General features: G+C 44.3%; 1 protein-coding gene across 1 annotated transcript; it reads left to right on the top strand.

The window, feature by feature from the left end:
• LAP3 (leucine aminopeptidase 3) lies at positions 1–25,570 on the top strand. The gene is made up of 13 exons (XM_045997356.1): positions 1–156; positions 2,464–2,579; positions 4,068–4,122; positions 4,786–4,891; positions 5,984–6,143; positions 7,454–7,618; positions 10,831–10,989; positions 14,670–14,794; positions 15,936–16,024; positions 17,172–17,274; positions 22,512–22,591; positions 24,445–24,554; positions 25,017–25,570. Exons 1-13 carry the CDS (start codon positions 55–57, stop codon positions 25,204–25,206), a joined length of 1,560 nt encoding a protein of 519 aa, XP_045853312.1. The 5' UTR covers positions 1–54; the 3' UTR covers positions 25,207–25,570.

Below are 25,570 nucleotides of genomic sequence, written 5' to 3'. Positions count from 1 at the left end.
CCCCCCAGTCACCACGTGCTCGCTGGAGGGAGGTGCAGGGGCCGAGCTGAGAAGATGTTCTTGCTGCCCCTTCCGGCTGCCGGGCGAGTCGTCCTCCGACGTCTGGGCTTGAAGCATTTCTGGGCACGGGGTCTCGCCGCCGCAGACATGACGAAGGTGAGAGGCCGTCGCGGGAGTCCCGCTCCGGGCGACCGGAGCTTCGAGGGGTGGTCGAGACCGCGGTGTCTGGCTTCTGCGCCAAGTTCGAAAACCCGGCTCAAAAGTTCCCTGGCATTGCCGAGCTGGGCATTGGCCCAGGCAGGTGGCGTTGGGCTGCCCATCCCCCGAGCTGTTTGCCGAGGGTGTCCGTTCTTCCATCCTTTGCTTGATGGGGGGATGGGGGGATGGGGGGTGGGGGGATGGGGGGGTTGCGGCGGAGAGCGCTAGGTTCCGAACTCCGGCCGAGAGAGAGTGATACCTGCGGCCACCGTGTCCTGAGCTCGCACTCTGTGCCGTGTCCTGAGTCCTTGTTTTGTTTAGCCCGCGCTGTGCCCCAGGAAAGGACAGTGCCTGTGGTGTTGCCACCGTAGCTAGGACAGAGCCTGCGTTTGGTGAGGTGCAGCGTCCTCTAAGGTCCCAGAGGCGGCGGGTTTCGGGCTCCACTCCCCACCCCCCGCAATCTCCCCTGAAGTGGAAGGCCAGGACAACAGCTCCTCCGGGACTAAATTAATTGCCCGAGTTTCTAGAGAAAAAATAGCGTCTCTCTAGGGAAAAGGGCTTTGCACAGGGACCCATATCTTTGTGAAATTAGAAGGAGAGCGTCTTGCAGGAGAAAAGCGCTTTCCATCTAATTGAACTAAAAAAAAATTATGAAGGTCGCTATTGGGATGTCGAAGATCTGGAAAGGTGAATGGTTCTGTGGAAGAAGCCACAAGCTTGGAATCACGCTTAAGGACCAGAAGAAAATGGCTTTGTCTGGCAAGGAATATTCTAGATAGGGACTGAGCTCAGGCCTCCAGCAGTATTGCAGGTGGCAGGGGGACCAGATGTCTTGTCCTGTGTTCTTTCCAATACTGTGCAACATCCTTTCCAGGTGACAGCTGGGTCCTGTGTCCTTAGTTCGTTCCCCACTTGGTTCCACCGAATTCCGGGCAGTGGGCAATCTTAGAAAATTAGAATCTGGAAAATTTACACCAAAGAAGAGTTATCTTTTTGATGAAGAGAAAGAACACTGTTTGCTCTAATTACCCGTGTGATTTTGTGGAAAGGTGGTGTGATTGTCAGAGAAGGAGTCAAGATTCTTGCTCAGGTCTGGTGCACATGGGCTAGTAGGTCAGACCAGGTTTCTTCTCTCTCTCGGTCTGTGGGAAGAAGAGTACATGTTCTTCCCACCTCACAGAGTTGCTGTAAGGCAGAAAACATTTTAAAGTTAAAAATTGCTGTGCTAAGACAAATAGTGATTCCCAGGTTGACTTCCTTCTTCAGTTGTTTGAGGCGTGACAGGATAAGCTGCTAAATGCTGGGCACAGGGCTCTACTCCTGCCCCCGCTGCTTCTCTGCGAAGATGCATCCTTCTTTCAGCCTAGGAATTGGCCAGAGTGCGTATTTGTATTATCAAGTGCAGCCATTGGCTTTACTGTGGTGGCATCCCAGAGTACCTGAGATTTGCATTTGGAGATTGTAGGGAAAGGAAAACTTCCTTCTACTCAGCAGGCTTCTGTGGCTGGACCTGGGAGTTAAAGGGATGTATGACAGGTTAACAGGGAAAAGTGTACAAAAGTTGTTTGATATTTTTACATGGACATGGGAATCTTCGAAAGGAGAATGAAGACCCAGAAGCCTTGAGGCCTGACAGCCTGTATACCTTTTTAAACAGAGAATGAGCAATTGTTGGGATGTGACGAGACAGAGGGGGTTGGGCTGGGGCAGGAAATTTTGTGACAGTGACTGTGAAGTACGGAAAGGGGAGATTAATGGAAGATAAGGGTTATTTTAGTAGGTTTGTTTGTGCTGACTCCCAGTCTCTGGGGATAAGAATGTTCTCTTCATAGTACAGGGAGAGCACCTTTCTTACAGGAAATTTTTTCACCTGCTTTTAGGTAAGAAGTGGCATATTTTGGGGTGGCATGTTCTGAATCCCCTTGTGGTCTAACTTGGTTAAAAACAGACTTGTTTTCTTAAACAAAACACCTTTCTGCCCTTCTTTATTTGGAAGTAAAGGAAACCCTTTATGCTGTGAAAGCCCTTTCTTGGGAGGCACCGTGAAGACCCAGGATAGGTACTACTTGGGAGTCTTGCTTTGGCAGGCACGTTTAGGCAGGATGTAAGTGTAGCTGACTTCCCATCACCTGCTTCTTTTTTGGCTTTGTCCTTGAGGGGAACACAGTTTGGGTGGAATTATTTGCTTCTTCTGAAACGTGGGGAACTCTGAGTCTCCCGGCGATCTCTAATTATACTTATTTTTTCTTGCTTATTCTTTCTCAGGGTCTTGTTTTAGGAATCTATAGTAAAGACAAAGAAGACGATGTGCCACAGTTTACGAGTGCAGGAGAGAATTTTGATAAATTGGTGTCTGGAAAGTTGAGAGAAATTTTGAACATGTAAGTATTCACCTATGGGCTCCAGTTTTTAAAATGCCCTGAAATCGAAAGAGAATTTTTTTTATGCTTTATTGTTAGTACATAAAAATGAACGGAAGTCAGTTGGCCATTATCTTCTCAGTGGAAGTGAAAGTATTTGCCCCTGGAATGCACTTTGGTACTTTGCCTTTCAGTAGGGGTGAGTCTGCAATTCTGGGAAGTCAGGCCACTTCAAATCAGAAACAGATTGTGAGAGACTGACCCAGAAAGATCTGGAAAGTACCAGTTTTCCTCATCCCACACTCATCCTAGTCCCTGGACTAGTTCAAAACGGTTTATGATACAGCTCCATTCTTGGTGTGCCTTGAGTTTCAGAGTCTGCAAGTGAATCCCTTGAGGGTATAGTTAGACTACAGATTCTAATTCAGTAAATCTGAGTGGGGCCTGCTACTGAGAGTACTCAGATTAGCTATCATTTAGAGGAAGTACAGAAAAATTGGAGTTTCCAGCACCTTCTAAGCTGTTGTCCACATTTGGCAGAAAGAGAAGTGTCAGCATAAAGCCACTGCAAGTATGTATTATTTGGATTATAGATAACCTGTTGGAATACAGTCTGATAATTACAGTAATTGTCTAATACCAGAGTAATAGAATTTGCATTCCTTCTCAATTCCCAGTCCTTCACCAGTAGACGGTGATTAATTCAAATTAATTAATTTGCTAATCCAAATTAATCCATTAATCCAAAATCCACTGTTAGAGGACAGTACATCCTGGTCTTCCTACAGATAACTGTCAGCTGTGGCATCAGGGCATCCAGTCTTCTGGCTATAATTATTCTTTGCCACCTGCTTTGTTGGGAAATTGCCCATTATCCCATCTGTACAGAACACCCACGCACCCCAAGAGCCTGCCTGCTGAACACTGCTGTCAGCTTGGCTGTTACGAAAGATGGGAGATTTGGGGCTAGCCTTTATCCAGTGCTCTGTCCCCGTTCTGTAGCCACACATTACCCACCCAAGGCATTGCTTTCTATAGTTGTTTTCAAAGAAGTATGTACTAAATCCCATGTGGAAGTTTCCTAAATGATTTTTGAGCTAGAATTAGAAGTGCTGCATCTGAAAAATCTGTATTTTGATAAAAACATAAATGCAGCAAATTCACAGAAGCAGCAGAGTATTGTAATAATGTGAAAGGTACATATATGTCACTTTCCAAAGGAGCAGAGACAACTAGTTTTTAAAGCAAAAATTTCCTCAGGGTGCCTGGGTGGCTCAGTGGGTTAAAGCCGCTGCCTTCGGCTCAGGTCATGATCCCAGGGTCCTAGGATCGAGCCCCGCATCGAGCTCTCTGCCCTGCAGGGAGCCTGCTTCCTCCTCTCTCTCTGCCTGTCTCTCTGCCTACTTGTGATCTCTCTCTGTCTGTCAAATAAATAAATAAAATCTTTAAAAAAAATAAAAATTAAAAAATAAAAATTAAAAAAAAAACAAAAATTTCCTCTCGTTTTAGATCTGGACCTCCTCTGAAAGCAGGCAAAACCCGAACCTTTTATGGTCTGCATGAGGTATGAGATGAAGATAAATTTTTATTTGGCAAAGCTTTGGTGAGCCCCACCTGAGTGCCAAGTACTGTGACTGCACAGTCATTCAGAAAATTTTGTATCTGATTGTGTGTATGCTTTTATCCCTGTGTTAAACCACAAATACTACTTAAAATTGTGAAGAGACAGTTGGCTGTTAAGAAGCATTGCGTCGCAGTCTGTGGCCTTTCTTTGTTCAGTTTCCATAGTTGTGGCACAGGCTTACATAGAATTATTTGCAAGATTATCCTTACTCTACCTTTTAAACACACAAATGGGGGGGCACCTGGGTGGCTCAGTGGGTTAAAGCCTCTACCTTTGGCTTAGGTCATGATCTCAGGGTCTTGGGATTGAGCCCTGCATTGGGCTGTCTGCTTAGCGGGGAGCCTGCTTTCCCCTCTCTCTGCCTGCCTCTCTGCCTACTTGTGATCTCTGTCTGTCAAATAAATAAATAAATAAATATCTAAACACGCAAATGGTATAGTTTTACCAAGAATACAGGGTAAAATAGAACAGAATAACCAGATTTCATGGGGAGATTCCTATGAGGAGGTGAAGGTAACTGTGTGGGAGCTCCCAGACCCTTCCCCGCTGGAAATGGATGTTGTAAAGACATGAAGGGGTTGATCTTGTGCGTGTGCTGAACAGGACTTCCCCAGCGTGGTGGTGGTCGGCCTCGGCAGAAAGGCAGCTGGAGTCGATGACCAGGAAAACTGGCATGAAGGCAAAGAAAACATCAGAGTCGCCGTTGCAGGTGATTGCACTTTCGAAGTTCAAGGTTGATGGAGAGGCTCGAGGATGTCCTCTTTAAGATGGTCTCTTTCTGCTCGCTTGGTGCTTATATCCGTCACCACCTTCCACCACATTAAGATTAAAACACTCACCTGAGCAAATGCTCAGTTTTCCTTACATGTATGCCTGGCCTTACATAGATACAGAAGGTTAGCTTTTGAAATTTTAGTTTTGATATTTCCGTAGCTTGTGTTTAGAGGTTTTGCAACCATTTACTTGTTCCCTCCTGCATTATAGACGTTAGAGCTCTCTTTTACCAGAAAGTCATGGTGGACTTTTTCTCTTTTGTAATACAAACCTGGTGTTGCTTGGCTTAAATGATGTGGAATCCTCTTACTTACAATTAAAGGAAATGGGTGCAAAGTGTGGGGTGCTTGTTTCTTATTCCTTACTCCTTACGTGGCAGTTTGCCACGTGCATGGTTTACATGTTGAGGTAGATGCCACTGAGTCACTTAGGGGCTGAGCAGCAGAATGAGGCCTTTACCACAGAGACTGGTCAGAGATGCTTTGAGAGACATTGCTGAGGTGGTGATCATTAGCTTGATTGATCTTTGGCCCTGTGGATAGCATCTCTCCTTGTTAAATCTGCTTTCAAATTTCATGTTGAGTGATTCGTTCCTAACTTTTATTTGGGACTTTTTTTTTGCTGACCTGATCTTCATAAAATGCTTTGTTACTAATGGACTTTCTGTGGTTATAATTTCAGTGTCATCATTCCTCTCCCATTTTTAATCTAGCCCGCTCTTGGTGACTGGGAAGCTTTGTCAGGAAATTCTGGTGTTTCAGAAGTTGTACAGTAATAGCCACTGCTTCTGAAGGCCCGTTCTATGAGGGGCCGGGCCAGCCCTTTTATCTGTGAGTCTGTCCTCCCACTACCTGTGTGTGTGGACACAGGCTCACTTCACAGAAGGATGCTCAGAGAGGTCAAGTGCCAATGGGATTGGAACCCCAGATCTCTTGTTTTCTCAGCCCACAACAATGCCTCTGCCTTCCGCTATTGGGTTGCCTCTGACTGACTCCATTTTTTCTGGTTTTTCTCTATCCTTCTGAAGCGGGGTGCAGGCAGGTTCAAGACCTGGAAATCTCTTCTGTGGAGGTGGATCCCTGTGGAGATGCCCAGGCGGCTGCAGAAGGAGCAGTGCTTGGTCTCTACGAGTATGATGACCTAAAGCAGAAGAAGAAGGTTGTCGTATCTGCGAAGCTCCATGGAAGGTGATAGAACAAAACCAAGATCAGGCTTGCATTTCCTGACATTCAGATAGTGGGACCTTTGGTTAGGAGCTGCCTGCTTCTCATTATGGGCACGGCACACAGCTTGTCTGGGACCGCCCCCATCACCTCAGCCGTTTTACAAGTGTGGTGACTGTCCCCATGCTCTGCTCCTGGCTTTCGCCAGGTGCGGGTTGAAACTTCCTAGGCCCTTCCATGCTTGCTGGTTACTGGGAAGCCAAACCAAGTCAGCTCTCTGAAGAGGGAGGAATGAGATGACAGGTCCCAGCAAGTGTTGTTACGAATAATTTCCATTTAGTCAGCATTTGCTGGCACTGTGTCAAATGCCAGGATACACAGATAGAGGGCTTTTAGGGTCCTTGCCCTTATGGTCTTGTGGGGAGAGTCATTTTCCAGCAGCCTTACTGAGTACCTACTACATTGCAGCCCTATCTGTCCTGGGTTCTAGGAGATAAAGCCCCTGCCGTCAGGGATGGACAGAGATGGGACCTTTAGGAGATGGTGCTATGAGGACAGTGGGGTCTTGATATAGCCTGGGGTTTGGCAGCTGTGAGGGAGTGGTTTGAAATGAGAGCTCTGCTACCATTCAGCCTGGCTTTGAATCCTGGCTCTCCTACTTGCTAGCTGGGTAACCTCAGCGAAGTGACCAAAATCTGTTTCACTTTCTTCATTTGTTCAGTAGAGTTGTAATGCCACTGTCACAGGGCTTTTATGATTGAAAGACACTGTCAAGTGTGCAACACATGGCAAATTAATTCCTGTTGTGCCAACAAAGAGCCAAGATCATGACACGCATGCCTGTATCTTTTCTTTGCAAGCTGGTCCTTGCCCTTTGGTGCACTTGTGTTCAGAGCCCTGACCTGGGCAAAAAAAGGCAGAAAGGCCTTCACTTCCACTTCGGGTCTGTTGAGTGTGCTTGCTCCATACAAGCACTGGGGGCTGCCTCATCCCTGCTGCAGTGAAGGAGGACACAGTGGGCTGTTGGAAAGATGGAAACCTCTTTCATCGGTTTGTGTGTTAGAGTTAGGACTTTGGAGACCCATCAGTCTACCCTTTTTCACGCACATGAAATATGAAATGCTTCCCTCCTCTAACTTGGCTCAGTCAGGGCCCTGTTTTCTAGCTCTTGGGACCTGTTACCCCGGGTCAGAGCAGAGAAAGATCCAGGTCCCGTGGGTCCATTTTGCACTTGGGGTCTTCCCCTTTTGTTTTTGTAGGGTAAGAGCCTTCCTCGCTGCAACACAGTATCTTGAGAGGTTGTCTGACAGTGATCTTGTGCTTTCTTCCATCAGTGGGGACCAGGAGGCCTGGCAGAAGGGTGTCCTCTTTGCTTCTGGGCAGAACTTGGCACGCCACTTGATGGAGACTCCAGCCAATGAGATGACGCCAACTAAATTTGCCGAAATTATTGAGAAGAATCTCAAAAGTGCTAGTAGTAAAACAGAAGTCCACATCAGGTAATGCAGGGTCCTGTCATAGACTCAGGGTGTTACAGGCAGGAGTGTTGGAGTTCCTAAAAGTCCAGCACCGTCAGTATTCAGAGGAGTGACTCAAGACCAGGGAGATAAGATGACCCACTGGCAGCCACAGACAAGCTAGGATAAGGGCTCAATTTGAGGTTCTTTTCATGCCTTTGAACAAGCACCATGCCTTCACAGTACATACTCTGTGTGTGTGTGTGTGTGTGTGTGTGTGTGTCTGTGTGTTTGTAACAGCTTTATTGAAATACAGTTCACAAAGCATACAGTATAAATACCATGTAAAGGGGGCCGCTTACTGATTTTTACTGTATTTACAGAGTTGTGCTACCATTACTTCAGTCAATTTTAGAACATTTTCATTACCCCAAAGAGAGCTTTGTACTGACTAGCAGGCACTCTTCGTTTCCATCTTGTTGTCCCTCATGCCCCCCCCCCATTGCATCATCAGTTGGTGGATATTGGGTTGTTTCTACCTATTGGATACCTTGAGTAATAGGGCTGTGAGCGTTAGTGTGTGTTTTTTGTGTGAACATACGCTGATGTCTCTTGTGTGTGTACTTAGAAGTTGAATTGTTGGATCAAATGGTAACTCTGTTTTGTTTGTTGAGGAATTTATGTATCATGTTTCCTTTGGGTGAGCTCCTTCTGTTTTTCCTCTTTCTGACAGAAGTAAAGAGCACAGCATTCATAAGTTGGTATGAAATGAGAATCTGTGACTTGTAGATTCCCAGATTCAATACCAGAGCTGGTGTTCCCCAGCAGGCCTGAGTGGTCGTTGTCGGCAGCTGGGCTAGGGCACATAAATGCCTACCCCTCCATTTCTTTTATCCTCCTGCGATTTCCCCATAACCCTAAACGCAAACCAGGTCTGAGCATTGGGAGATTTAAGATTAAAAAGAATCAACAGATAGTTGCTTTACCTAAATAGTTCTTTATGTCCAATGTTGTATCTCAAGGGCGCTTGCACTTAAAAGGCTTCTGCAGTGCTTAATTGTGACCACAGGTCACACTTCTCAGGAAAATCCCTGTGGTCTAGACAGAGTGAATAAAAATGTGTAATCTATAGAAAACAAAGGACTTAGAGCTTGGTGATATTTTTGGAATGGCTGGCACATTTTTTTTTTCCCATTTTATTTATTTTTTCAGCGTAACAGTATTCATTCTTTTTGCACAACACCCAGTGCTCCATGCAAAACGTGCCCTCCCCATTACCCACCACCTGTTCCCCCAACCTCCCACCCCTGACCCTTCAAAACCCTCAGGTTGCCCCAACCTCCCACCCCTGACCCTTCAAAACCCTCAGGTTGTTTTTCAGAGTCCATAGTCTCTTATGGTTCGCCTCCCCTCCCCAATGTCCATAGCCCGCTCCCGCTGGCACATATTTAACCTGTGGTAAGCTTTAGTCTCATAAAGGTGTCTTGGCAAAGACTGTTCTTGTTTTATTTGAGGAGACACCAGAGCTGTTTTATGTTAGCAAACAGTGACTGTGTGGTTACACACCTGTGAGGGCGCTTCCTGTGTGTGCCTGGGAGTTTGGCATATAAAGGTTGGAGGTGGTGGTCTTTGCCCACAAAGAAAGGAGGAGCTTATAGGCAGGAATAGGCAGGGAAAAGGGGTATGCAGAGGATCCTTGTCTAGGAGGGTTCTGGGAGAGCCAGAAAGGCTTGCCAATGAAATGGTGCCGCAGCAGAGTCTGAGAGATTGCACAGAGGTTAGCAGATGGAGAGAGAGTTGGGTGGGGCATTTCAGATGCAGAAGCTTGTGTGTGGTGGCCCCTTGGGAAACTGCCAGGGTTTGTGAGCCAGCCAAGGGAAGGTTCAGGCAGGGTTTAACCCATTAAACAGAGAAAGCTGCACCAAACCTGCTTTAGTATAGGTGGCTCTAAGTCAGAGAAGTACAGACAGGACTTCCAGAAGACCAGGGCTTTCATAAAGTACATCAAGTACTGGGAGTTTGTGGTTACAAATACCCATATTATACAGCGTTGCTGCTTTTGAAGTGGTGTTTTCATTGTCACCCCTTCTGTTTTTATGTTCTTCCCTCTCTGAAGTAATATTTGTGGCTTAACACAGGGATAAGAACATATATATACCTTTCACGTTTAATAGTTGTAACAAATGGACGGGCAAGTGTAGGAGGAGCACTCCTTGATGTGGTGTTTTTCTACTTTGCCTGTTGGAGTGTAGGATTTCTTTTTTGGCCTAGTTCTTATGGCCAGAATTCAATACAAAGACCTTTGTATCCCTCACCTGCCAGGAATAGTGATATGGCATCTGTATTCTGGGTGGCATTACATGCTGTCCCATTGGGATCACCCCTGGTGATCCTGTGTTTGTTAAGTAATTACTAGTTTTCCCACTTTAAGCAGACATCAGACTGCAGTTGAAGCCGTTAGAAGTAGTGTGACAGTGTTGAAAAGGTCAAATTCCAGCAACTCTGAAACCGCAAAGAATTGTGATGCTTTAGTCCAGTCATTGGAATGTAGCTTTGTCGGATTTTTTTGTTTTTGTTTTGTTTTGTTTTTATTGGTTGTTTTTTTTTTTTAATCATTTTTAGAAATACAAAAAATAAAGCACTGCATCCAGAAACTGCATTCTTTATGATTTCAAAGCTTTGCTAACTTTATCTTACATGAAACCTTTAGATAGAGATCAGTAGATTAGAGGGAACAAATCAAGCAATAAGTACTTACTGACTCTGTCCTGTTACCTGACATTGTATTGTACGTTATAGGTGAATTCTTTTAGTAATTCAGTGGCTTGTCTTTTGACAGATTCATCATTGACCTCATTTTTTGTTTTTTTTCTTGTTTGTTTGTTTTAAGATTTTATTTATTTGAGAGAGCAAGGGAGAGAGATACCCAAGAGAGCAGTGGGGAGAGGGAGAAGCAGGCTCCCTGCTGAGCTGGGAGCTAGACAGGGGACTCAATCCCAGGACCTTGGGGTCATGACCTGAGCTGAAGGCAGAGGCTTAACCAGCTGAGCCACCCTGGTGCCCCAGCCTCATTTTATAGATGAGGAAACAGGCTCAGAATCAAGTGGCCCAAGAATATACAGAAAGCAAGTAGGATGTGATAATTGAAGCATTAACACGTGTATATATTTTAAGAGTTTTACACAAGAATTTCTAAGTTATTTTGAAATAGAGATAACCAAGTATATTGGCTTTTCTCTTTTTCTGCCTTATAGACCCAAATCTTGGATTGAGGAACAGGAAATGGGATCATTCCTGAGTGTGGCCAAAGGATCTGATGAGCCTCCAGTCTTCTTGGAAATTCACTACAAAGGCAGCCCCAATGCAAGTGAAGCACCCCTGGTGTTCGTTGGGAAGGGAATTACCTTTGACAGGTACCTCTTTATGTCTCTGTGCTTTGCATTTGGTGAATGTGCTGTGTGTACTTGAATCGTTTATGCAAAGTTTGCTTCACAAGCGTGGTGTTTGGTCCAGGCTTATATATTACTTTAAATGTATTAAGCTGCCATTTGTAAAATGGCTTATTGTGTCTCAGAGAGTCTATTAGGCATCTTCCATGTGTTATCCTTAATCTTACTCCTAGGAGTTAGGCAGACCTTCTACAGGTAAGGAAAGCATGGCTTGGAGAGGTGCAGTAATTTGCTCAGAGCCCCATAACTCATACATAGAGTCGGAAGTCAAACTCATGTCTGTCTTTAAAATGACTTAAAATTTTTCCACTGTACACTTTGATTTTCCTGTATGGATATTAAAGCTCCTTCATGTGTATAATGGGGAGATAGCTGTTTGGATCATGCCATTGCCCCCTTTGCTTGCTTCAGATTGCTTGCTTTAGCTGACCAGCCGAGCTCCCATTAATTTTATAGAATCATAAGTATTTTTTAGAATTGGGAACTGGTTATTCCAAACGAGGAGAAGCTGAGGTGGAGGAGGTTGTGTAGGTCCCATTTCCCGTGGGAGGCACTGGCCGCTAATTAAGCATGAGGGTTAAAAAGGATTACTTGGGTAAAAACTAAAGTAGATAAAACACCTGAGCTATTGTATTTTTTGTTTTTTTTGTTGTTGTTTTTAACTACAGGACTTCTCAGGGCACAGAATATAGCTTTTTCTAGGCATCCCTTTGGAGGGAATTTAGTTCTCTTGGGACTCATGGTCTATGGAAACTACTTTGGAAAATGCTCGTACAGATCCATAAAATCTGGGTGTCCCCAGTACATGTGTGCACCCATTCAGATGCTCTTCCTGAAATGTGAATGAGTGCAGTCCTCCCAGGAATGCTTGCAGGTGCCGTGAGACCCAGCCCAGGCAAAGCTGGCTGCCAATAGGGTCTTCCTTATGTTAGCCTCCTCTGTCTTCCACCGAGAGGTCCACCTTCTCTCTTTCAAAGCATTGGTCTCCAAACAATCATTCTATAGCCCATCACTAAAAGATTCAAGCTCATATTGTTCACATTATGCATATTGATTTTTAAGTTACATCCATGGGCAATCATAGACATAAGACTTACATGTCTGTCATAAGGCATAACTGCAAATAAAAATTAGAGTGAAAGTTATGCTGTTTTTAATTGTCTTGCTAATTGTGATGATTTTATACTGTCTTGAGCTAATATCTTGATGCAGCATTAATGCTCAGTATGAAATTTATGGTTAATACAAATCCATACTTGAATTTTTACTATGAGAATAATTTAGCAAGGAAATCTGACTTAGTCTTTGGGTTTAGAGAAAGCTTCCTTAAAGGAGTTACAGGTTTAGCTAAAGATGGGAATGGTAGGGGTGCCTGGGTGGCTTAGTCAGTTAAGCAGCTGCCTTCAGCTCAGGGCGGATCCCAGGGTCCTGGAGTCGAGCCGCCTTCTCCCTCTGCCTGTTGTTCTGCCTCCTTGTGTTCTCTCTCTCTTCAAATAAATAAATAAATCTTAAAAAAAAAAAAGTGGGAACGGTAGGAGGAGTTAGTGCAGCAGGGAGTAGGACAGGGAAGAACTTGGTGGAGGCTGCAAGGTGGGAAGGACGAGGGAACGCCTGGCCCTGAGAGATGGGAGAGTGGCTCCAGCAGAGTGTAGCAGGGAAGGAAGCACATAGTGGCTGGAGAGGGGGCAGAGCTGGGTGGTTCTGGGTCCATTGCATTTTGGACTTTGCTCTAAGGATAATTTGAAGTAACTGAAGGGTTTCTAGCCAAGGAAAGCCTGTTTCTTATCTAAGTGTTACGGTTTTAACATTTAAAGCTATGACCCATTTTGATTTTTTGTGCATGCTGTCAAAAGCATTGTGGTTTTTTTTTTCTTTCCATATGGTTATGTATTTGTTGCAAAACTTTGTTTAAAAGACTATCCTTTTTCCATTGAACTACTTGCACCGTTGTTAAATCAGTTGGCCATATTATTGTGGGCCTAACTCTGGCCTCTCTGTCCTTCCCCCAGGACTTTGCGACCAAGAGTCTAACGAGTACAGCTTTTTCTTGATACGTAGTAATATGGGTTCTCCAGCTTTGCTCTCGTTTTTCAAAATTACATTAGCTGCATCCTTTGCATTTAGATACCAGTTTTAGAATCAGCTTACGATTTTTTACATGCACACACACACACAAAGGCTACCAGGATGTTTGTTGAGGTCAGTATTTTTTATTTTGATAAAAAAGGTAGTTGTGTGAGGAATAAAATGAGGGGGGTAAAACTGATACAGGGAGACCCGATTTACAGCAACCATGGCAAACACCCCAGTGATATGATGGTGGCCTCACCAGGATGGATGCAATAGAAAAGAAATGGATGGATTTGAGAGGGATCTAAAAGGTGTGCAGTGATAACTGCTGCTCTTTGATTGGCGGTTACTGTGAACCATAGTCCTGCTCATGGAGAGTAAGTGTGAGTAGACAGGACGACCTCATGTACTGGTGTGTTCCCTGCCCCCCCCACCCCTTTGGGGTTCTCTGTGGACTTCTTGAACCAAGAGTGTATTTCTTTCCTTATTCTGAGCCAGTAGATCATCTTTAATTCTAGGTGTAATTGACAGCCATCCCATTATCAGGTGCTTCTGAGGTGAATGAGAATTAGGACTTAATCTCTAAGGAAAGCAGACCTCTGTGCAGGGAGTAGACTCTGGAGTCACAAGGGCAGGTTGGCAGCAGGTCTCAGAACCCAACAATTGGAGCCTGGGCCCCAAGCCCAGCCCATGAAGTAAGTGGTTTCTGCACTCTTAACAGACTGGAAGCAGAGAAGTCAGTAGGTAGTTAAAGAAGCCTGTTTGGGGGAGTAGTTTGGGTTTTTGCTAAAACTGAAACCCTTTAGAGCTCTCAGATTTGAGCACTGTCTTTAAGGCTTTGGGTGAGCATCTTTCTTTTGTTCATTCTTTTTTTTAAAGAAGTTATTTTTTGAGAGAGAGTGTTAGAGCATGAGCAGGGGGAGAGAGGGAGAAATAGGCTCCCCACTGATCAGGGAGCCTGGTGGGGGACTTGATCCCAGGACCCTCGGATCATGACCTGAGCTGAAGGCAGACACCTAACCGACTGAGCCACCCGGGCACCCCTGGGTGAGCATCTTCCTTGTGTGTCTGCCTGATTCAGGTTGTATTTTGCCATCAGCAGGATGAAGCACACCTTAGGGGTGTCCCTCTGTCCCATAGCTCGAAGGGGATCCTTCCAGTCTTCTGAGCTTGTTGGCTTTCCTTCTCTAATAGTTTGTGACCCTCAGGTTCAATAAGTTGATCAATTCATAAAATTTGCTGAGAAGATAAATACATGTGGGTGTCAGGAGTTAATGAGCAAATACAGAAATGGGATTTGAACAGTGCAGATTGCATGATATAGTAATATTTCCACTGACACAACTTACATTTCATTCAAAAAGAAATAAAATGAGCTAAGAGACCCATTTATATTTTTGCAAAGCTTTCAGTATCCTTTGTTGAAATCTTGAAATCATTCGGATTCTCAATTCAGAAGTTTGAATTTTCTTTGCCAGGGAGATAGTGCCTCTGTTTATATATTTGTGGTTAAGGAAGTGATTTGGGCCCTCTTTGTTGCCACTGATGTTGCACACTGTCCTTTTCTCCCACAGTGGGGGCATCTCCATCAAGCCTTCTGCAAATATGGACCTCATGAGGGCAGACATGGGAGGAGCTGCCACCATCTGTTCGGCCATCGTGTCTGCTGCCAAGCTGAACCTGCCCATTAACGTCATAGGTGAGGGGGCAAAAGGGGGTACCCTGGGGAGTCCTGGAATCTGGTCAGATGACAGAACAGACAGCAGACATGGTTTCCTCTAACCTGAAAAGACCAAGAAATGGTTTTCATCAAGCAGAAGCTGTTGAGCTAAGTGTTGCCTGAACTGATTGAGTTAAATGTGTTTTGCAGTCACGGGCCGTAGCTAGAATTGATTTTTTGGTACTTCTGCAAGAAGTATTTAGCAGGCAGGGGCACATAATGTCAAGTCTGTGATTTACTCCAGTGAAAAATGCTCAGTAGTCAGGGTGGAAGGGCACTGCTGGCATATGCAGTGATTGTCTCATGGGGGTTTGTGACTGATTACGAGGCAGGATGTATAGAAAATGCGTGAGACAGAAAAAGCATTCAGTCCGCATTAGCTCTTTGTGGAGTTCCAGATGCGAGACACAATGCTGGGAGTTTGCCATGTTTCAGAGGAGTGTGGGGATGGGGGGAGGCTTTGGTTAATGACTTCCCCAGTGTCACGTCCGTTAGGTCTGTCTCACATGCCCCTTCCCCCTTCCCTGCCAGTATCCTAGTCTTGTTTTGCAAAGTAATTTGCGGACATGCCATGTCATTCCCGAATGCTTCAGCATGTGTCTGTCTGCTAAGAACAAGGACATCCTGTGTAATGACCATACCATTATTCCCAGGGATTGATACAGTCATCTAATTCAGACTTCCCAGTTGTCTACAGAATTGTTCATTTTGTACACACACACACGTTTTTATTTTTGAAACCTAAGAGCCAGTTAAGGATCACACATTGCATGTGGTTGCCAGGTCCTATTTTTCTTTAATCCAGAATGTTTTTCTTGCCCTTTTTTTTTCCCTTCATAATATTGGCAGTTTTGAAGAGTTCGGGCTTGTCTTGTGATGGTCCATAATTTGGCTTTATTTGGTTGTTTCTTCATGATAGAATCAGGTTAGACTCTTCGCTAAACACATGCGTTTCCTGTAGCCGGCGCACTCGATGTCAGTCGGGTCCTCGGTAATGCTACATTTGATCACTTGGGTGTCCGTGGCATACTTCTGATGGCCCACCAGTGGCCTGGGTCCGCTGGGTGTTGAGTGTGGACCCAGCACATTCCATGTTCCCTCATATATGCTTTTCCAATAGGTTTGGCCCCTCTTTGTGAAAATATGCCCAGTGGTAAAGCGAACAAGCCTGGGGATGTCGTCAAAGCCAAGAACGGGAAGACCATACAGGTGTGTGAATGCCAGACATAGCCCTGCCCATTCTGGTGATCCTAGAGGAACCTCCAGTCCCCACATAAGCACACCTTGAATGGAAGCAGAGCATGGGCTCCATTTAGGGGAGGGTGGTATCTTCACTGCAGGCAGTTTTTCATAAAAAGTCAGAAGTATTCCTTCATGGGAATTTTAAAAGTATTTTCTCTATCTTACTGTTCCTCCAGTAAACTGTGCACACAAATTACCACAAATCTGCAGCAAGCCTTGCAGAGTATGGCCAGGCAGGAAGAGTGTGAGCAGTTTTCTAGAGCTAGACCTGTGCCATGATTAACTTCTTCTGTTTCCGTGTTCAGGTGGAACACACCGTCTTGAGGATGTGGCTGCAGGGTCTTCTCCTGGGGCACCTGCAAGCATGCACACACTGCCCCTAATGCCTGGCCACTGTTTAAAAGAAGGGACTCTGGATCTCAGCTCAGGTCTTGATTTCAGGGTCATGAATTTAAGCCCCACGTTGGGCTCCATGCTGGCTGTGGAGCCTACTTTAAACAACTTTACAAAGTTGCTGAAGTTGTGAGAGTTCTCCTGTCTGGAGAGCTGGACTGCCACCTCACTGTAACCTTCCAAACTCTTTAGCTTCTTTGTTTTCAGAAAATTTTGAAATTTTCCTTTTTCCTGCTAGATACTTATTGTTGCAATGGGCTGGATATTTTCTATTTATTTCTGCTTCCAAAGTCATGAGCATTTGGGCATCAGCTCTGTGTACAGGGATTATTAAATTATATTTGCTCTTCAGATTAAGTAGATTCCTATTCTAATTGAAGTATACGTATGTTTTTGGTACTCTGGCAAATGTCACACTAGCTTTCCTCACTTTTAACTTGAAGTGTTGTATCTTGTGTTGATACTGTAGACATGTGTTGTTTTTTTTTTTGTAATATTTTATTTATTTATTTGATAGAGAGGTCACAAGTAGGCAGAGAGACTGGCAGAGAGAGAGAGGGAGAAACAGGCTCACCACTGAGCAGAGAGCCCGATGCGGGGCTCGATCCCAGGACCCTGAGATCATGACCTGAGCCGAAGGCAGAAGCTTAAACCGCTGAGCCACCCAGGCGCCCCGACATGTGTTTTCTTACCCTAACTCTTTCGACCCTTCTCTTCTCAGGTTGATAACACCGATGCCGAGGGAAGGCTTATTCTGGCTGATGCCCTTTGTTATGCACACACCTTTAACCCAAAGATCATCATAAACGCTGCCACCCTGACAGGTCAGATGCGTGCTTTTCCTGCCTTTGTTTGAAAAAGCCACACTCATTGGCGTAGGGTGTGCACCGTAACTCAAGGCATGATATTTCTGAAAGTTGGCTCGTTCCACCTGCATTCAAATATCTTTCACCAGGGGAATTGTTCTGCAACTGTCAACTGTTTTAAACATTAGGTTTGTTGTTTTTAAAACATTTCAGGCTGCAACTCTAAAAAAATAACAAGCAGGTTACATCAGCCCATCCAGAGTCCCCTCTGCAAATGACTTGAGATGTTGTGTGGTGTGAGTGCTGTTTGATACAGATCTGAAGATATTAGTGATAGATCCCCAAATCAGGAGCTGTTTGTATTAATCAGGAGCAGTGTATCTAATGTTAGCTGAGTTTTCTGAACTTTTTGTACTTGTTATAAAGAAACAAAAACATGGCGGGGGGGGGGGGGTGGGGGGGGGTGGGAAGGCCCTCATTTAAGAGAGGCAGTGAGGCGTAACGTCCAGATCAGCTCACTGTCTCCTGCTGGGCCTCTTACAGCCCTTCAGCCATGGGCAAGTTACCTGACCCCCCTTGCGGCACTGTACCTGGGCTGCCTGTGTTACCCTAGCAGAGCAGTGGAATTTGGGAGGAGTTTCTAGGAAGACTCTTTAACTCAACCCCTGTGTGTGGCAGACATTGGCTAAAGGAAGGCCAGTAGCCCACTGGGTTTGTGTGTCCTGAACTCATACCCCGAGGGATGACAACAGGCATTGCTTTGCTGCAGGTGGCAAACAGTAGTAGTTCATCTAACAGTTCTCTTTCTAGGGTTCATTCTGTTTCTGTCTCTGCCTCTTAAGATTAAAATTCAGATTTTTAAAAAAAATCTTTTGGGTTTAATTTGTCCTCTGCTCGTGTGAGTCTATATTATAGCAGAAATCAATTCATGTTTTTCCTTTTATGGGGCTCTAACAAGAGTGCATAGATTTGCTAGGAGTCCTTTTTTTTTTTTTTTTAAGCCAGCATTATAGTATTTTTGTGGTCTTTCTCCCTGTGTTCAATTTTGCAAAGGGGAGCAGGAGGTTGGGGGTGCTGAGGCCTGTGTTTGGGGTCATTGGTGAGGTGGGTGGTAGTATACCCTTTCTGTAAATGAGGAATCATAGCCCCTTCCCTTCCCTTTTTTTTCCCCCCATAGTCTGAGGGTGGGAAAGTTGGCCCCAGGTTATTAAGAGCAAGCTCATGGGTGAGCCTTTACACTGCCTGGGTGTTGGCCTGGCTGAAGTTCTCACACACTCACAGAGCCCCTTCTGAGTTCTAGTTGCTGTGATCAAAGGCGAGAATAAGGAACTCTTTCCAACCCCAGGTTCATGGTGGGAGGAAGTATACAGTCTTTAGAGATGGAGGCCCTGATCTTAAATTGGTCTTGCATCTTAATAGCATGTGATTTTGGACAAGGCCAAAGTTGTCTCATCCGGAAAAAAGGATATAATAATGCCTCACTGACAGGAGTAGTTTCTGTGCAGATGAGATGAGATGATACAGGGTGATGGCCCTGGCCTAGCAGACATTAAACCAGTGTTCACTGTCCTTGAAAAGGCAGGCCTGCACCAGACCATAGGAGCCGTGGCTTTTTCAGGGGCTGGCCATTCAGTAGTGCTGCCTGTTGTCATTTTCCTCATGCATGGTTGTGATTTAGGATCAAAAGAGAGTGGTGACATCAGCACCTTCCTTGGAGCTTTGATTCTTCTGTGGGACTATAACAATTCTGGTAACTTGATCAGTTAGCACCATTGGCTCCATATGGGCCTTGGAAAAGAGTACGGAATGAAATTGGGGATGGTAGCAGTTCTGTCACTGTATCTAGAAAACAGAGCATTTTCTAAAGAATGTAATGAAATCAGCTTTAGAGCCTTGATCAAAATTGGGATCATATTAAATATTTACATCTACTGCTTTAGTAGAGGATATCACATTCTTACTTGAAGATGGGGCATCTTGCTGAGAACTGCTGCTTGAGCTGGGATCTGAAAGAGGAAGCATCGCTGGGTGGAGGAGGGAAGGAAGAGCATCTCAAAGGAGGGCACCCTTCACTTTGGGGCGTGTGAGGGTAACGGTGAACGGGACTGGGAAGAGCACAGTATGACTGGGGTGGGCGCACAAGGCCAGCATTAGGAGGCACCAGACCCCAGCTTGGCCTTGAAGTGTTTTGGGGGTTTGTCCTGAGCTTAAGTGCAGCAGGAGGCTATGGGGCAGTAAGATCATGTTTGTGCCGTGAAAGGGCCAGTGCTGGCCCTTATCATGTGCAGAATGCCCTGGAGAAGGGCCTGAGGGGACTGGCAGGCCAGCTAGGCAGTGAGCAGGGTGCTTGTTGACTCTTGTAGATGCGTGAGTGTGTATGTAGATGCATGAGTGTATGTTACAGACAAATGTTACAGTATGTGCAGATGGCTCCAAAATAATCTCTGAGGCAGGGGTTGTAGATGGAACAGGTTTGCCCAGGAGTTGGTAATTGCTGATGCTGATTAATAGGTATCTGCATTTATTATACTGTTTTCTTCATGTGTATTTGGAAATTCCCAGAAGTTTATGTTGTTGTTTATGTTGTTATTTTTAAGACCATTATTACTGCAGTCCAGTTTGTGGATGATTATGGTAGCACTAGCAGTAGGGAGACGTGGACAGGCTTGAGAGAGAATTGGGAGGTAGAGAGCTACAAAACCTTAAGGAACAAATGGCCAGACAGACGGAGCTGCCCAAATGTCATGCAGAATCACAGGGTTTTACAAATGGGTCACTACTTTTTGTTTTAAATGATCAACAGGGGGACGCCTGGGTGGCTCAGTGGGTTAAGCTGCTGCCTTCAACTCAGGTCATGATCTCAGGGTCCTGGGATCGAGTCTGGTCAGCAGGGAGCCTTCTTCCCTCTCTCTCTCTCTCTCTCTGCCTACCTCTCTGCCTAATTGTGATCTCTCTCTGTCAGATAAATAAATAAAAATCTCTGGGGTGCCTGCGTGGCTCAGTTGGTTGAGCGAGTGCCTTTGGCTCAGGTCATGATCCCAAAATTCCAGGATCGAGTCCCGCATCAGGCTCCCAGCTCCTTGGGGAGTCCTCTTCTCCCTCTGACCTCCTCCTCTCTCATGCTCTCTCTCTCTCTCATTCTCTCTCAAATAAATAAAATCTTTTAAAAAATATATAAATGATCAACGGTTTGACATCCCTTATGATTAACCAACGATTAATGTAATTTTCTTGTGACTTTTGGAGAAAATATACAATTCAGTGCCCTCGTGACACACAGGAATGGATTTCTTACATGCTGCTCCCTTCCCTGGAGAGTCTGTGTAATTGTGGTGTGTGTGTGGCTGGTGGGGTTAACCAAGATAAACAAAAAAAATGACGGCTCTCTGCTGTATTCCTTAAGTTAGAGATGTGTGCAAATATTTACCCACAGACATGCAAGTCTAGGGGATCACTCACTGGCTGTCCTACAACCACTGATGCCAACTGCAAAGAAATGGGAGGATATGGGAAGTTTTCTTTATTGTTAAAAAAAAAAAAGTCTACAAAACAGTGTATATAATTGTATTTTCAACTATCCATTTTGTTGGGGGAGATGCTAATAAACAGTGCATGAGAAGCCACCATTCAAAGCTATATTTAAGGATTAAGGAGCAAGCTGGAGGGGTGCCTGGGTGGCTCAGTTGTTGGGTGTCTGCCTTTGGCTCAGGTTGTGATCCTGGGGTTCTGGGATCAGGCCCTGCATCGGACTCCTTGCTTGCAGGGACCCTACTTCTCCTGCTTCCGCTCCCCGTGCTTGTGTTCCTTCTCTCACTCTGTCAAAATAAATAAAATCTTTAAAAAAAAAAAAAAAAAAGGCAACCTGGACATGACTTGTGAAAACTATAAAGTTTCCCTCATCTTCTGTGGTGTCTCCTCTGATGTTTCAGGAGTGTCCTATTACTGAACGATAGTGGTGTTTGCTTTTCCTTTTGCATAAATACTGAGCTCCAGTGTGCTAGGCCCTCAGCACATACTTAGGAATCAAACATGATCCCTGCCCCAGAGCTTGCACAGGGCCAAGGGAGTAACAAAGGAAACTGTTGGGAGCTGGTACCAGAACTAGAGGAGGCGCTGAGTTGCAGCACCTAATTGTGGTTGACATTCAGGAACATGTCCCTGCAAAGAACCTGGAAGTCTGGATTTTTAACTTGATTTTTAAAGGTATATTAATATAGGGGTGCCTGGGTGGCTCAGGTGGCTGAGCAACTGCCTTCAGCTCAAGTCATGATCCCAGGGTCCTGGGGATTGAGCCCCGCATTAGGCTCCTTGCTCAGTGGGGAGTCTCCTTCTCCTTCTCCCTCTGTCCCTCCCCCTTGTGCTCTCTCTCATGCTCTCTTACTCGCAAATAAAGAAATAAAATCTTTAAAAAACATATATAAATGTAAAAAGAGAAGTCAACCAACGGAGGCACCTTTGTTGGAGAAGGAAATGCAGATGAAACAAATACATTATGATAAAATAATAATACTTTCTTCCCAAAAAAAGAAAAAGGGGCAGAGAATTTTTTTTTTTTAAAGATTTTATTTATTTATTTGACAGAGAGAGATCACAAGCAGGCAGAGAGGCAGGCAGAGAGAGAGAGGAGGAAGCAGGCTCCCTGCCGAGCAGAGAGCCCGATGCGGGACTCGATCCAAGGACCCTGAGATCATGACCTGAGCCGAAGGCAGAGGCTTAACCCACTGAGCCACCCAGGCGCCCAAGGGGCAGAGAATCTTAATAGCAGATACTTACAGATGTGATTAAAAATACTGAGGAATTAGAGATGCCTAAATGTCCCATAGGAAGTGAATTTTGATAACCTCCACCCAATGGACTTTTAAGATCATTAAAACTATTTTGTAACGTTTGTTTCTAAAAGAGGAAACATAAGAGGAAGAACACATACTTGGACATGAACAGTATGGTCTTAATTATGTTTTTTAAAAGTTCAGAAAAAATCTGGATGGAAATATTAAAAACATGTAATGGTTATGCTGAAGATGAGGTTACTGGTGATATTTGGTTTCCTTTTTTACATTTTCCTTAATAACTGAAGTTGAATTCTAGTTGAGAAAGTAGGAAGATATTAAATACAGTAAGGATTTCTGAAGCTTCTCTAGTTTTGAAAGTGAAGCAGATACTAAAATTACAGGGTGAAGTTTTGGTTTCAGCAGCAGAGAAACCCATCATGCCTGGAGAGACTGAATGCTGACCTGAAGCCTTGTGTCTTGCAGGTGCCATGGACGTAGCCTTGGGGTCTGGTGCCACTGGGGTCTTCACCAATTCGTCCTGGCTGTGGAACAAACTATTTGAGGTAGGAATAATAGGTAGAGACTAAAATGACATATGATTGAATTGTTGTAGTAGAATAATAATTTTTACTGTTTTATTACCCCTGTGTTAAAGTGATTTTTATGTCATAGATTTGCCTTTGAATTGAAAATACAATACACTCTATTCAGTGTGCTTTGGGTTCTCTATAAATGTTCCAAAATGATAGTTATGATACCACATTTCTCCTTTCCTCCTGTGGCCTCAGAATGATGTGAAAGTGACTCACAGAACCACGACCATCGTGCAGACTCCCTGTGGTAGAAAACGTTATGAGAACAGCTTTGTCAAGGAAGGGATGACCTTTAGTGAATGCTTGTTGTGAATAAGTAGAGCTTGTCCTGATCCATTTGTGGGCGGTGATAAGGACATCTTCTGACTGCTATGCTCTGTGCCTTCTGCACACTGTTCATAGTTAGCCTACCTCTTCCAAACAGCAAGCTCCTATCATCCCCTCCCCGGTTCCTTTACCCACTGCCCGCGGCTTTCCCCATCCTACCCCACTCAGCCGTACTTAGCCTGGCTGGAGGCAGCCTGCAACTCCAGTCTCTTGGTGACACCCCAGTCTGCTGTGATAATCTCTGGTTCGCTTCTTCACTGATTTCTCTTTTAGCCTCCTCTGCCAGTTTTTTCCTTCATCTTCCCATTTAGTGGGTGTTCAGCCCTAGAACACATTCTCTTCTCCCTGCCTCCCCACCACCACCCTCTTCACGGGGAAGCCCAGTGGCTTCAGCTAGCACCTCTCTGCTGCTTGCTCGCATCTCTCTTATAAGCTCCAGACCCTGTGTATCTGCCTAGTAATGAGACAGCTCCCTCTGGTACCTCCAGGAGCTTCTACCTGCCAGTGAGAGACAAATCCAGAATGTCCTTGAATACATCTTTGATGTTAATTTATGGTCTTAAATTTACCCTTCCTGCCTAACCCTTGTGACATTCAGCTCAGTTGTTCTGTGCAGGCAGGGCAGGGGACTCTCCTCTGGCCTGTCATGCATTCATTGTCCCTCTTTATTAAGCACCTACAGTGCTGATTTTTTAAAATTTAATCTTTTTTAAAAAAAAAATCAAAGTTCTGTGTGCATGAACATTTAAGTACCAGTCAGCAGTCTACAACAGTCTACAGTCTTATCTTCCCAGAGGCAGCTGCTTTCAACACTGGAGCTGATTCAGCTGCTGTTTGCATGTCTCCAAATAATGGCTTCTGTTGCTGCTTCCTGACTTTTCACTTTTGGGTCTTCACTTTTCACTTTTGGGTCTTCTCTCTGACCACAGTATATTAAAACAGTCTGTGTATCTGTTTCCCTTACCAGCCTCTGGGCCTTCTGATGGCTCAGATATTAAATTTCTGTATAGCCCCAACACCTGGTGGTGCTCTTTCGAGGTTCAGTAACTGATTAATGTGAATGAGTGTGTGTATGATTATGCGAATGCATAAGGTCACCTTGTCTTGGGCTCTGATCTTCAGTGATGCAGTTTCAGACGTGTATTCCTTAGCACTCTGAGCTGACAAGTATCACAAAGCCTGTTTCCCCATAATCAATCCCATAAAGTCGATGTATTGCTGAATACCATCTTACTGTAAATTGACATCCGTAAGAATTGATGATTTTGGCAAATGCCCTACAGATTTGTGGGGTGTTTTATAATATTCCTGGTTTTGTTTATAATTCTTTAGTAAATCTTTTGATTAACTGAAATGTTTCTGGACCCGGTTGCATAGTTTCCTGTTTTAGAGGTCAGAACAGTTCTTGCTTTCCAGCATTGAATACTTTAGTGCTGTGGATTTAACCAGAGCTTACTTCTTGCAGTCTCCAGCTGTTGTACCTATTTCTTCTCTAGGCCAGTATTGAAACAGGGGACCGTGTCTGGAGGATGCCTCTGTTTGAACATTATACAAGACAAGTTGTAGATTGCCAACTTGCTGATGTTAATAACATTGGAAAATACAGGTATGTAAAAGGGGCTTTAAAAGTACATTTTTACAATCACTGGTTACCAGAATGACCACTTTAAATTTTCACAGAAAGTGTAGCCAATTTCCTTCTGATACAGTGCTCATAAGCACTAATTTCAAATGTCTTTAATTTTCAAGGTATTTTACATCTGATGCTCAAAATTTTGCAGGTTTTTACAGCTAAAAGTCATTTTAAACAAATCATAAAGGAAAGAAATGAAAAACAGGTGAATTCATTACCATGGGAAAGAGGAATCTACAATTTACCCTTTATTGCTTAAAGCTATGTCTGAAAATAAATATTCTGAAAGTGGTTTTGGGTTACACTCTTAATCTCATAAACTTGACTTTTGCTCTCTGGTCATAGAAGCTACTTAGTGAGAATAGAAATTCTTAATGGAAATGTTCAGTGCATGTTTACATGGGGTTAAAAAATGATTTTTGTCTTTCTCTTTAGGTCTGCAGGAGCGTGTACAGCTGCAGCATTCCTGAAAGAATTTGTGACTCATCCTAAGTGGGCACATTTAGATATAGCAGGTGTGATGACCAACAAAGATGAGGTTCCATATCTGCGGAAGGGCATGACTGGGAGGCCCACAAGGACCCTGATAGAATTCTTGCTTCAGTTCAGTCAAAACAGTGCTTAGTTCAGATCTTCTAAAATTCTCTCATTCTGTCTTAAATGGGCAGTTGAGCCTCAAAATATTTTTGAATGATGGATGAAAATCTTTCAAAGGAAACAAAGGGTGGTATTTAAAAATGTAGAACAAAAGAAAATTTGATTGCCTTGATTTGTTCATTTTATGTGGAGATTTATAAAGGTAAAGCTAACCTCTAGCCTGGCAAAGATTTTTAAGATATTCTATAAATCATTAAATGTTTAAAAACTACCTAATTTTCAGAGTATATGTTTTTAATTAAGGAGCAAAGGTGTCTTTTAGATTTGTGATGCTAGGAATAAATTAAAGGTTACTATGCAATTGTCAGAAATAATAAATCAGCTTTTTGTGC

The sequence above is a fragment of the Meles meles genome, chromosome 2 (genome assembly GCF_922984935.1).
Source record: "Meles meles chromosome 2, mMelMel3.1 paternal haplotype, whole genome shotgun sequence".
NCBI classification, from domain to species: domain Eukaryota; kingdom Metazoa; phylum Chordata; class Mammalia; order Carnivora; family Mustelidae; genus Meles; species Meles meles.
Note: the sequence above shows the minus strand (reverse complement) of the source record. Positions and strands in the feature narration are given on the sequence as shown.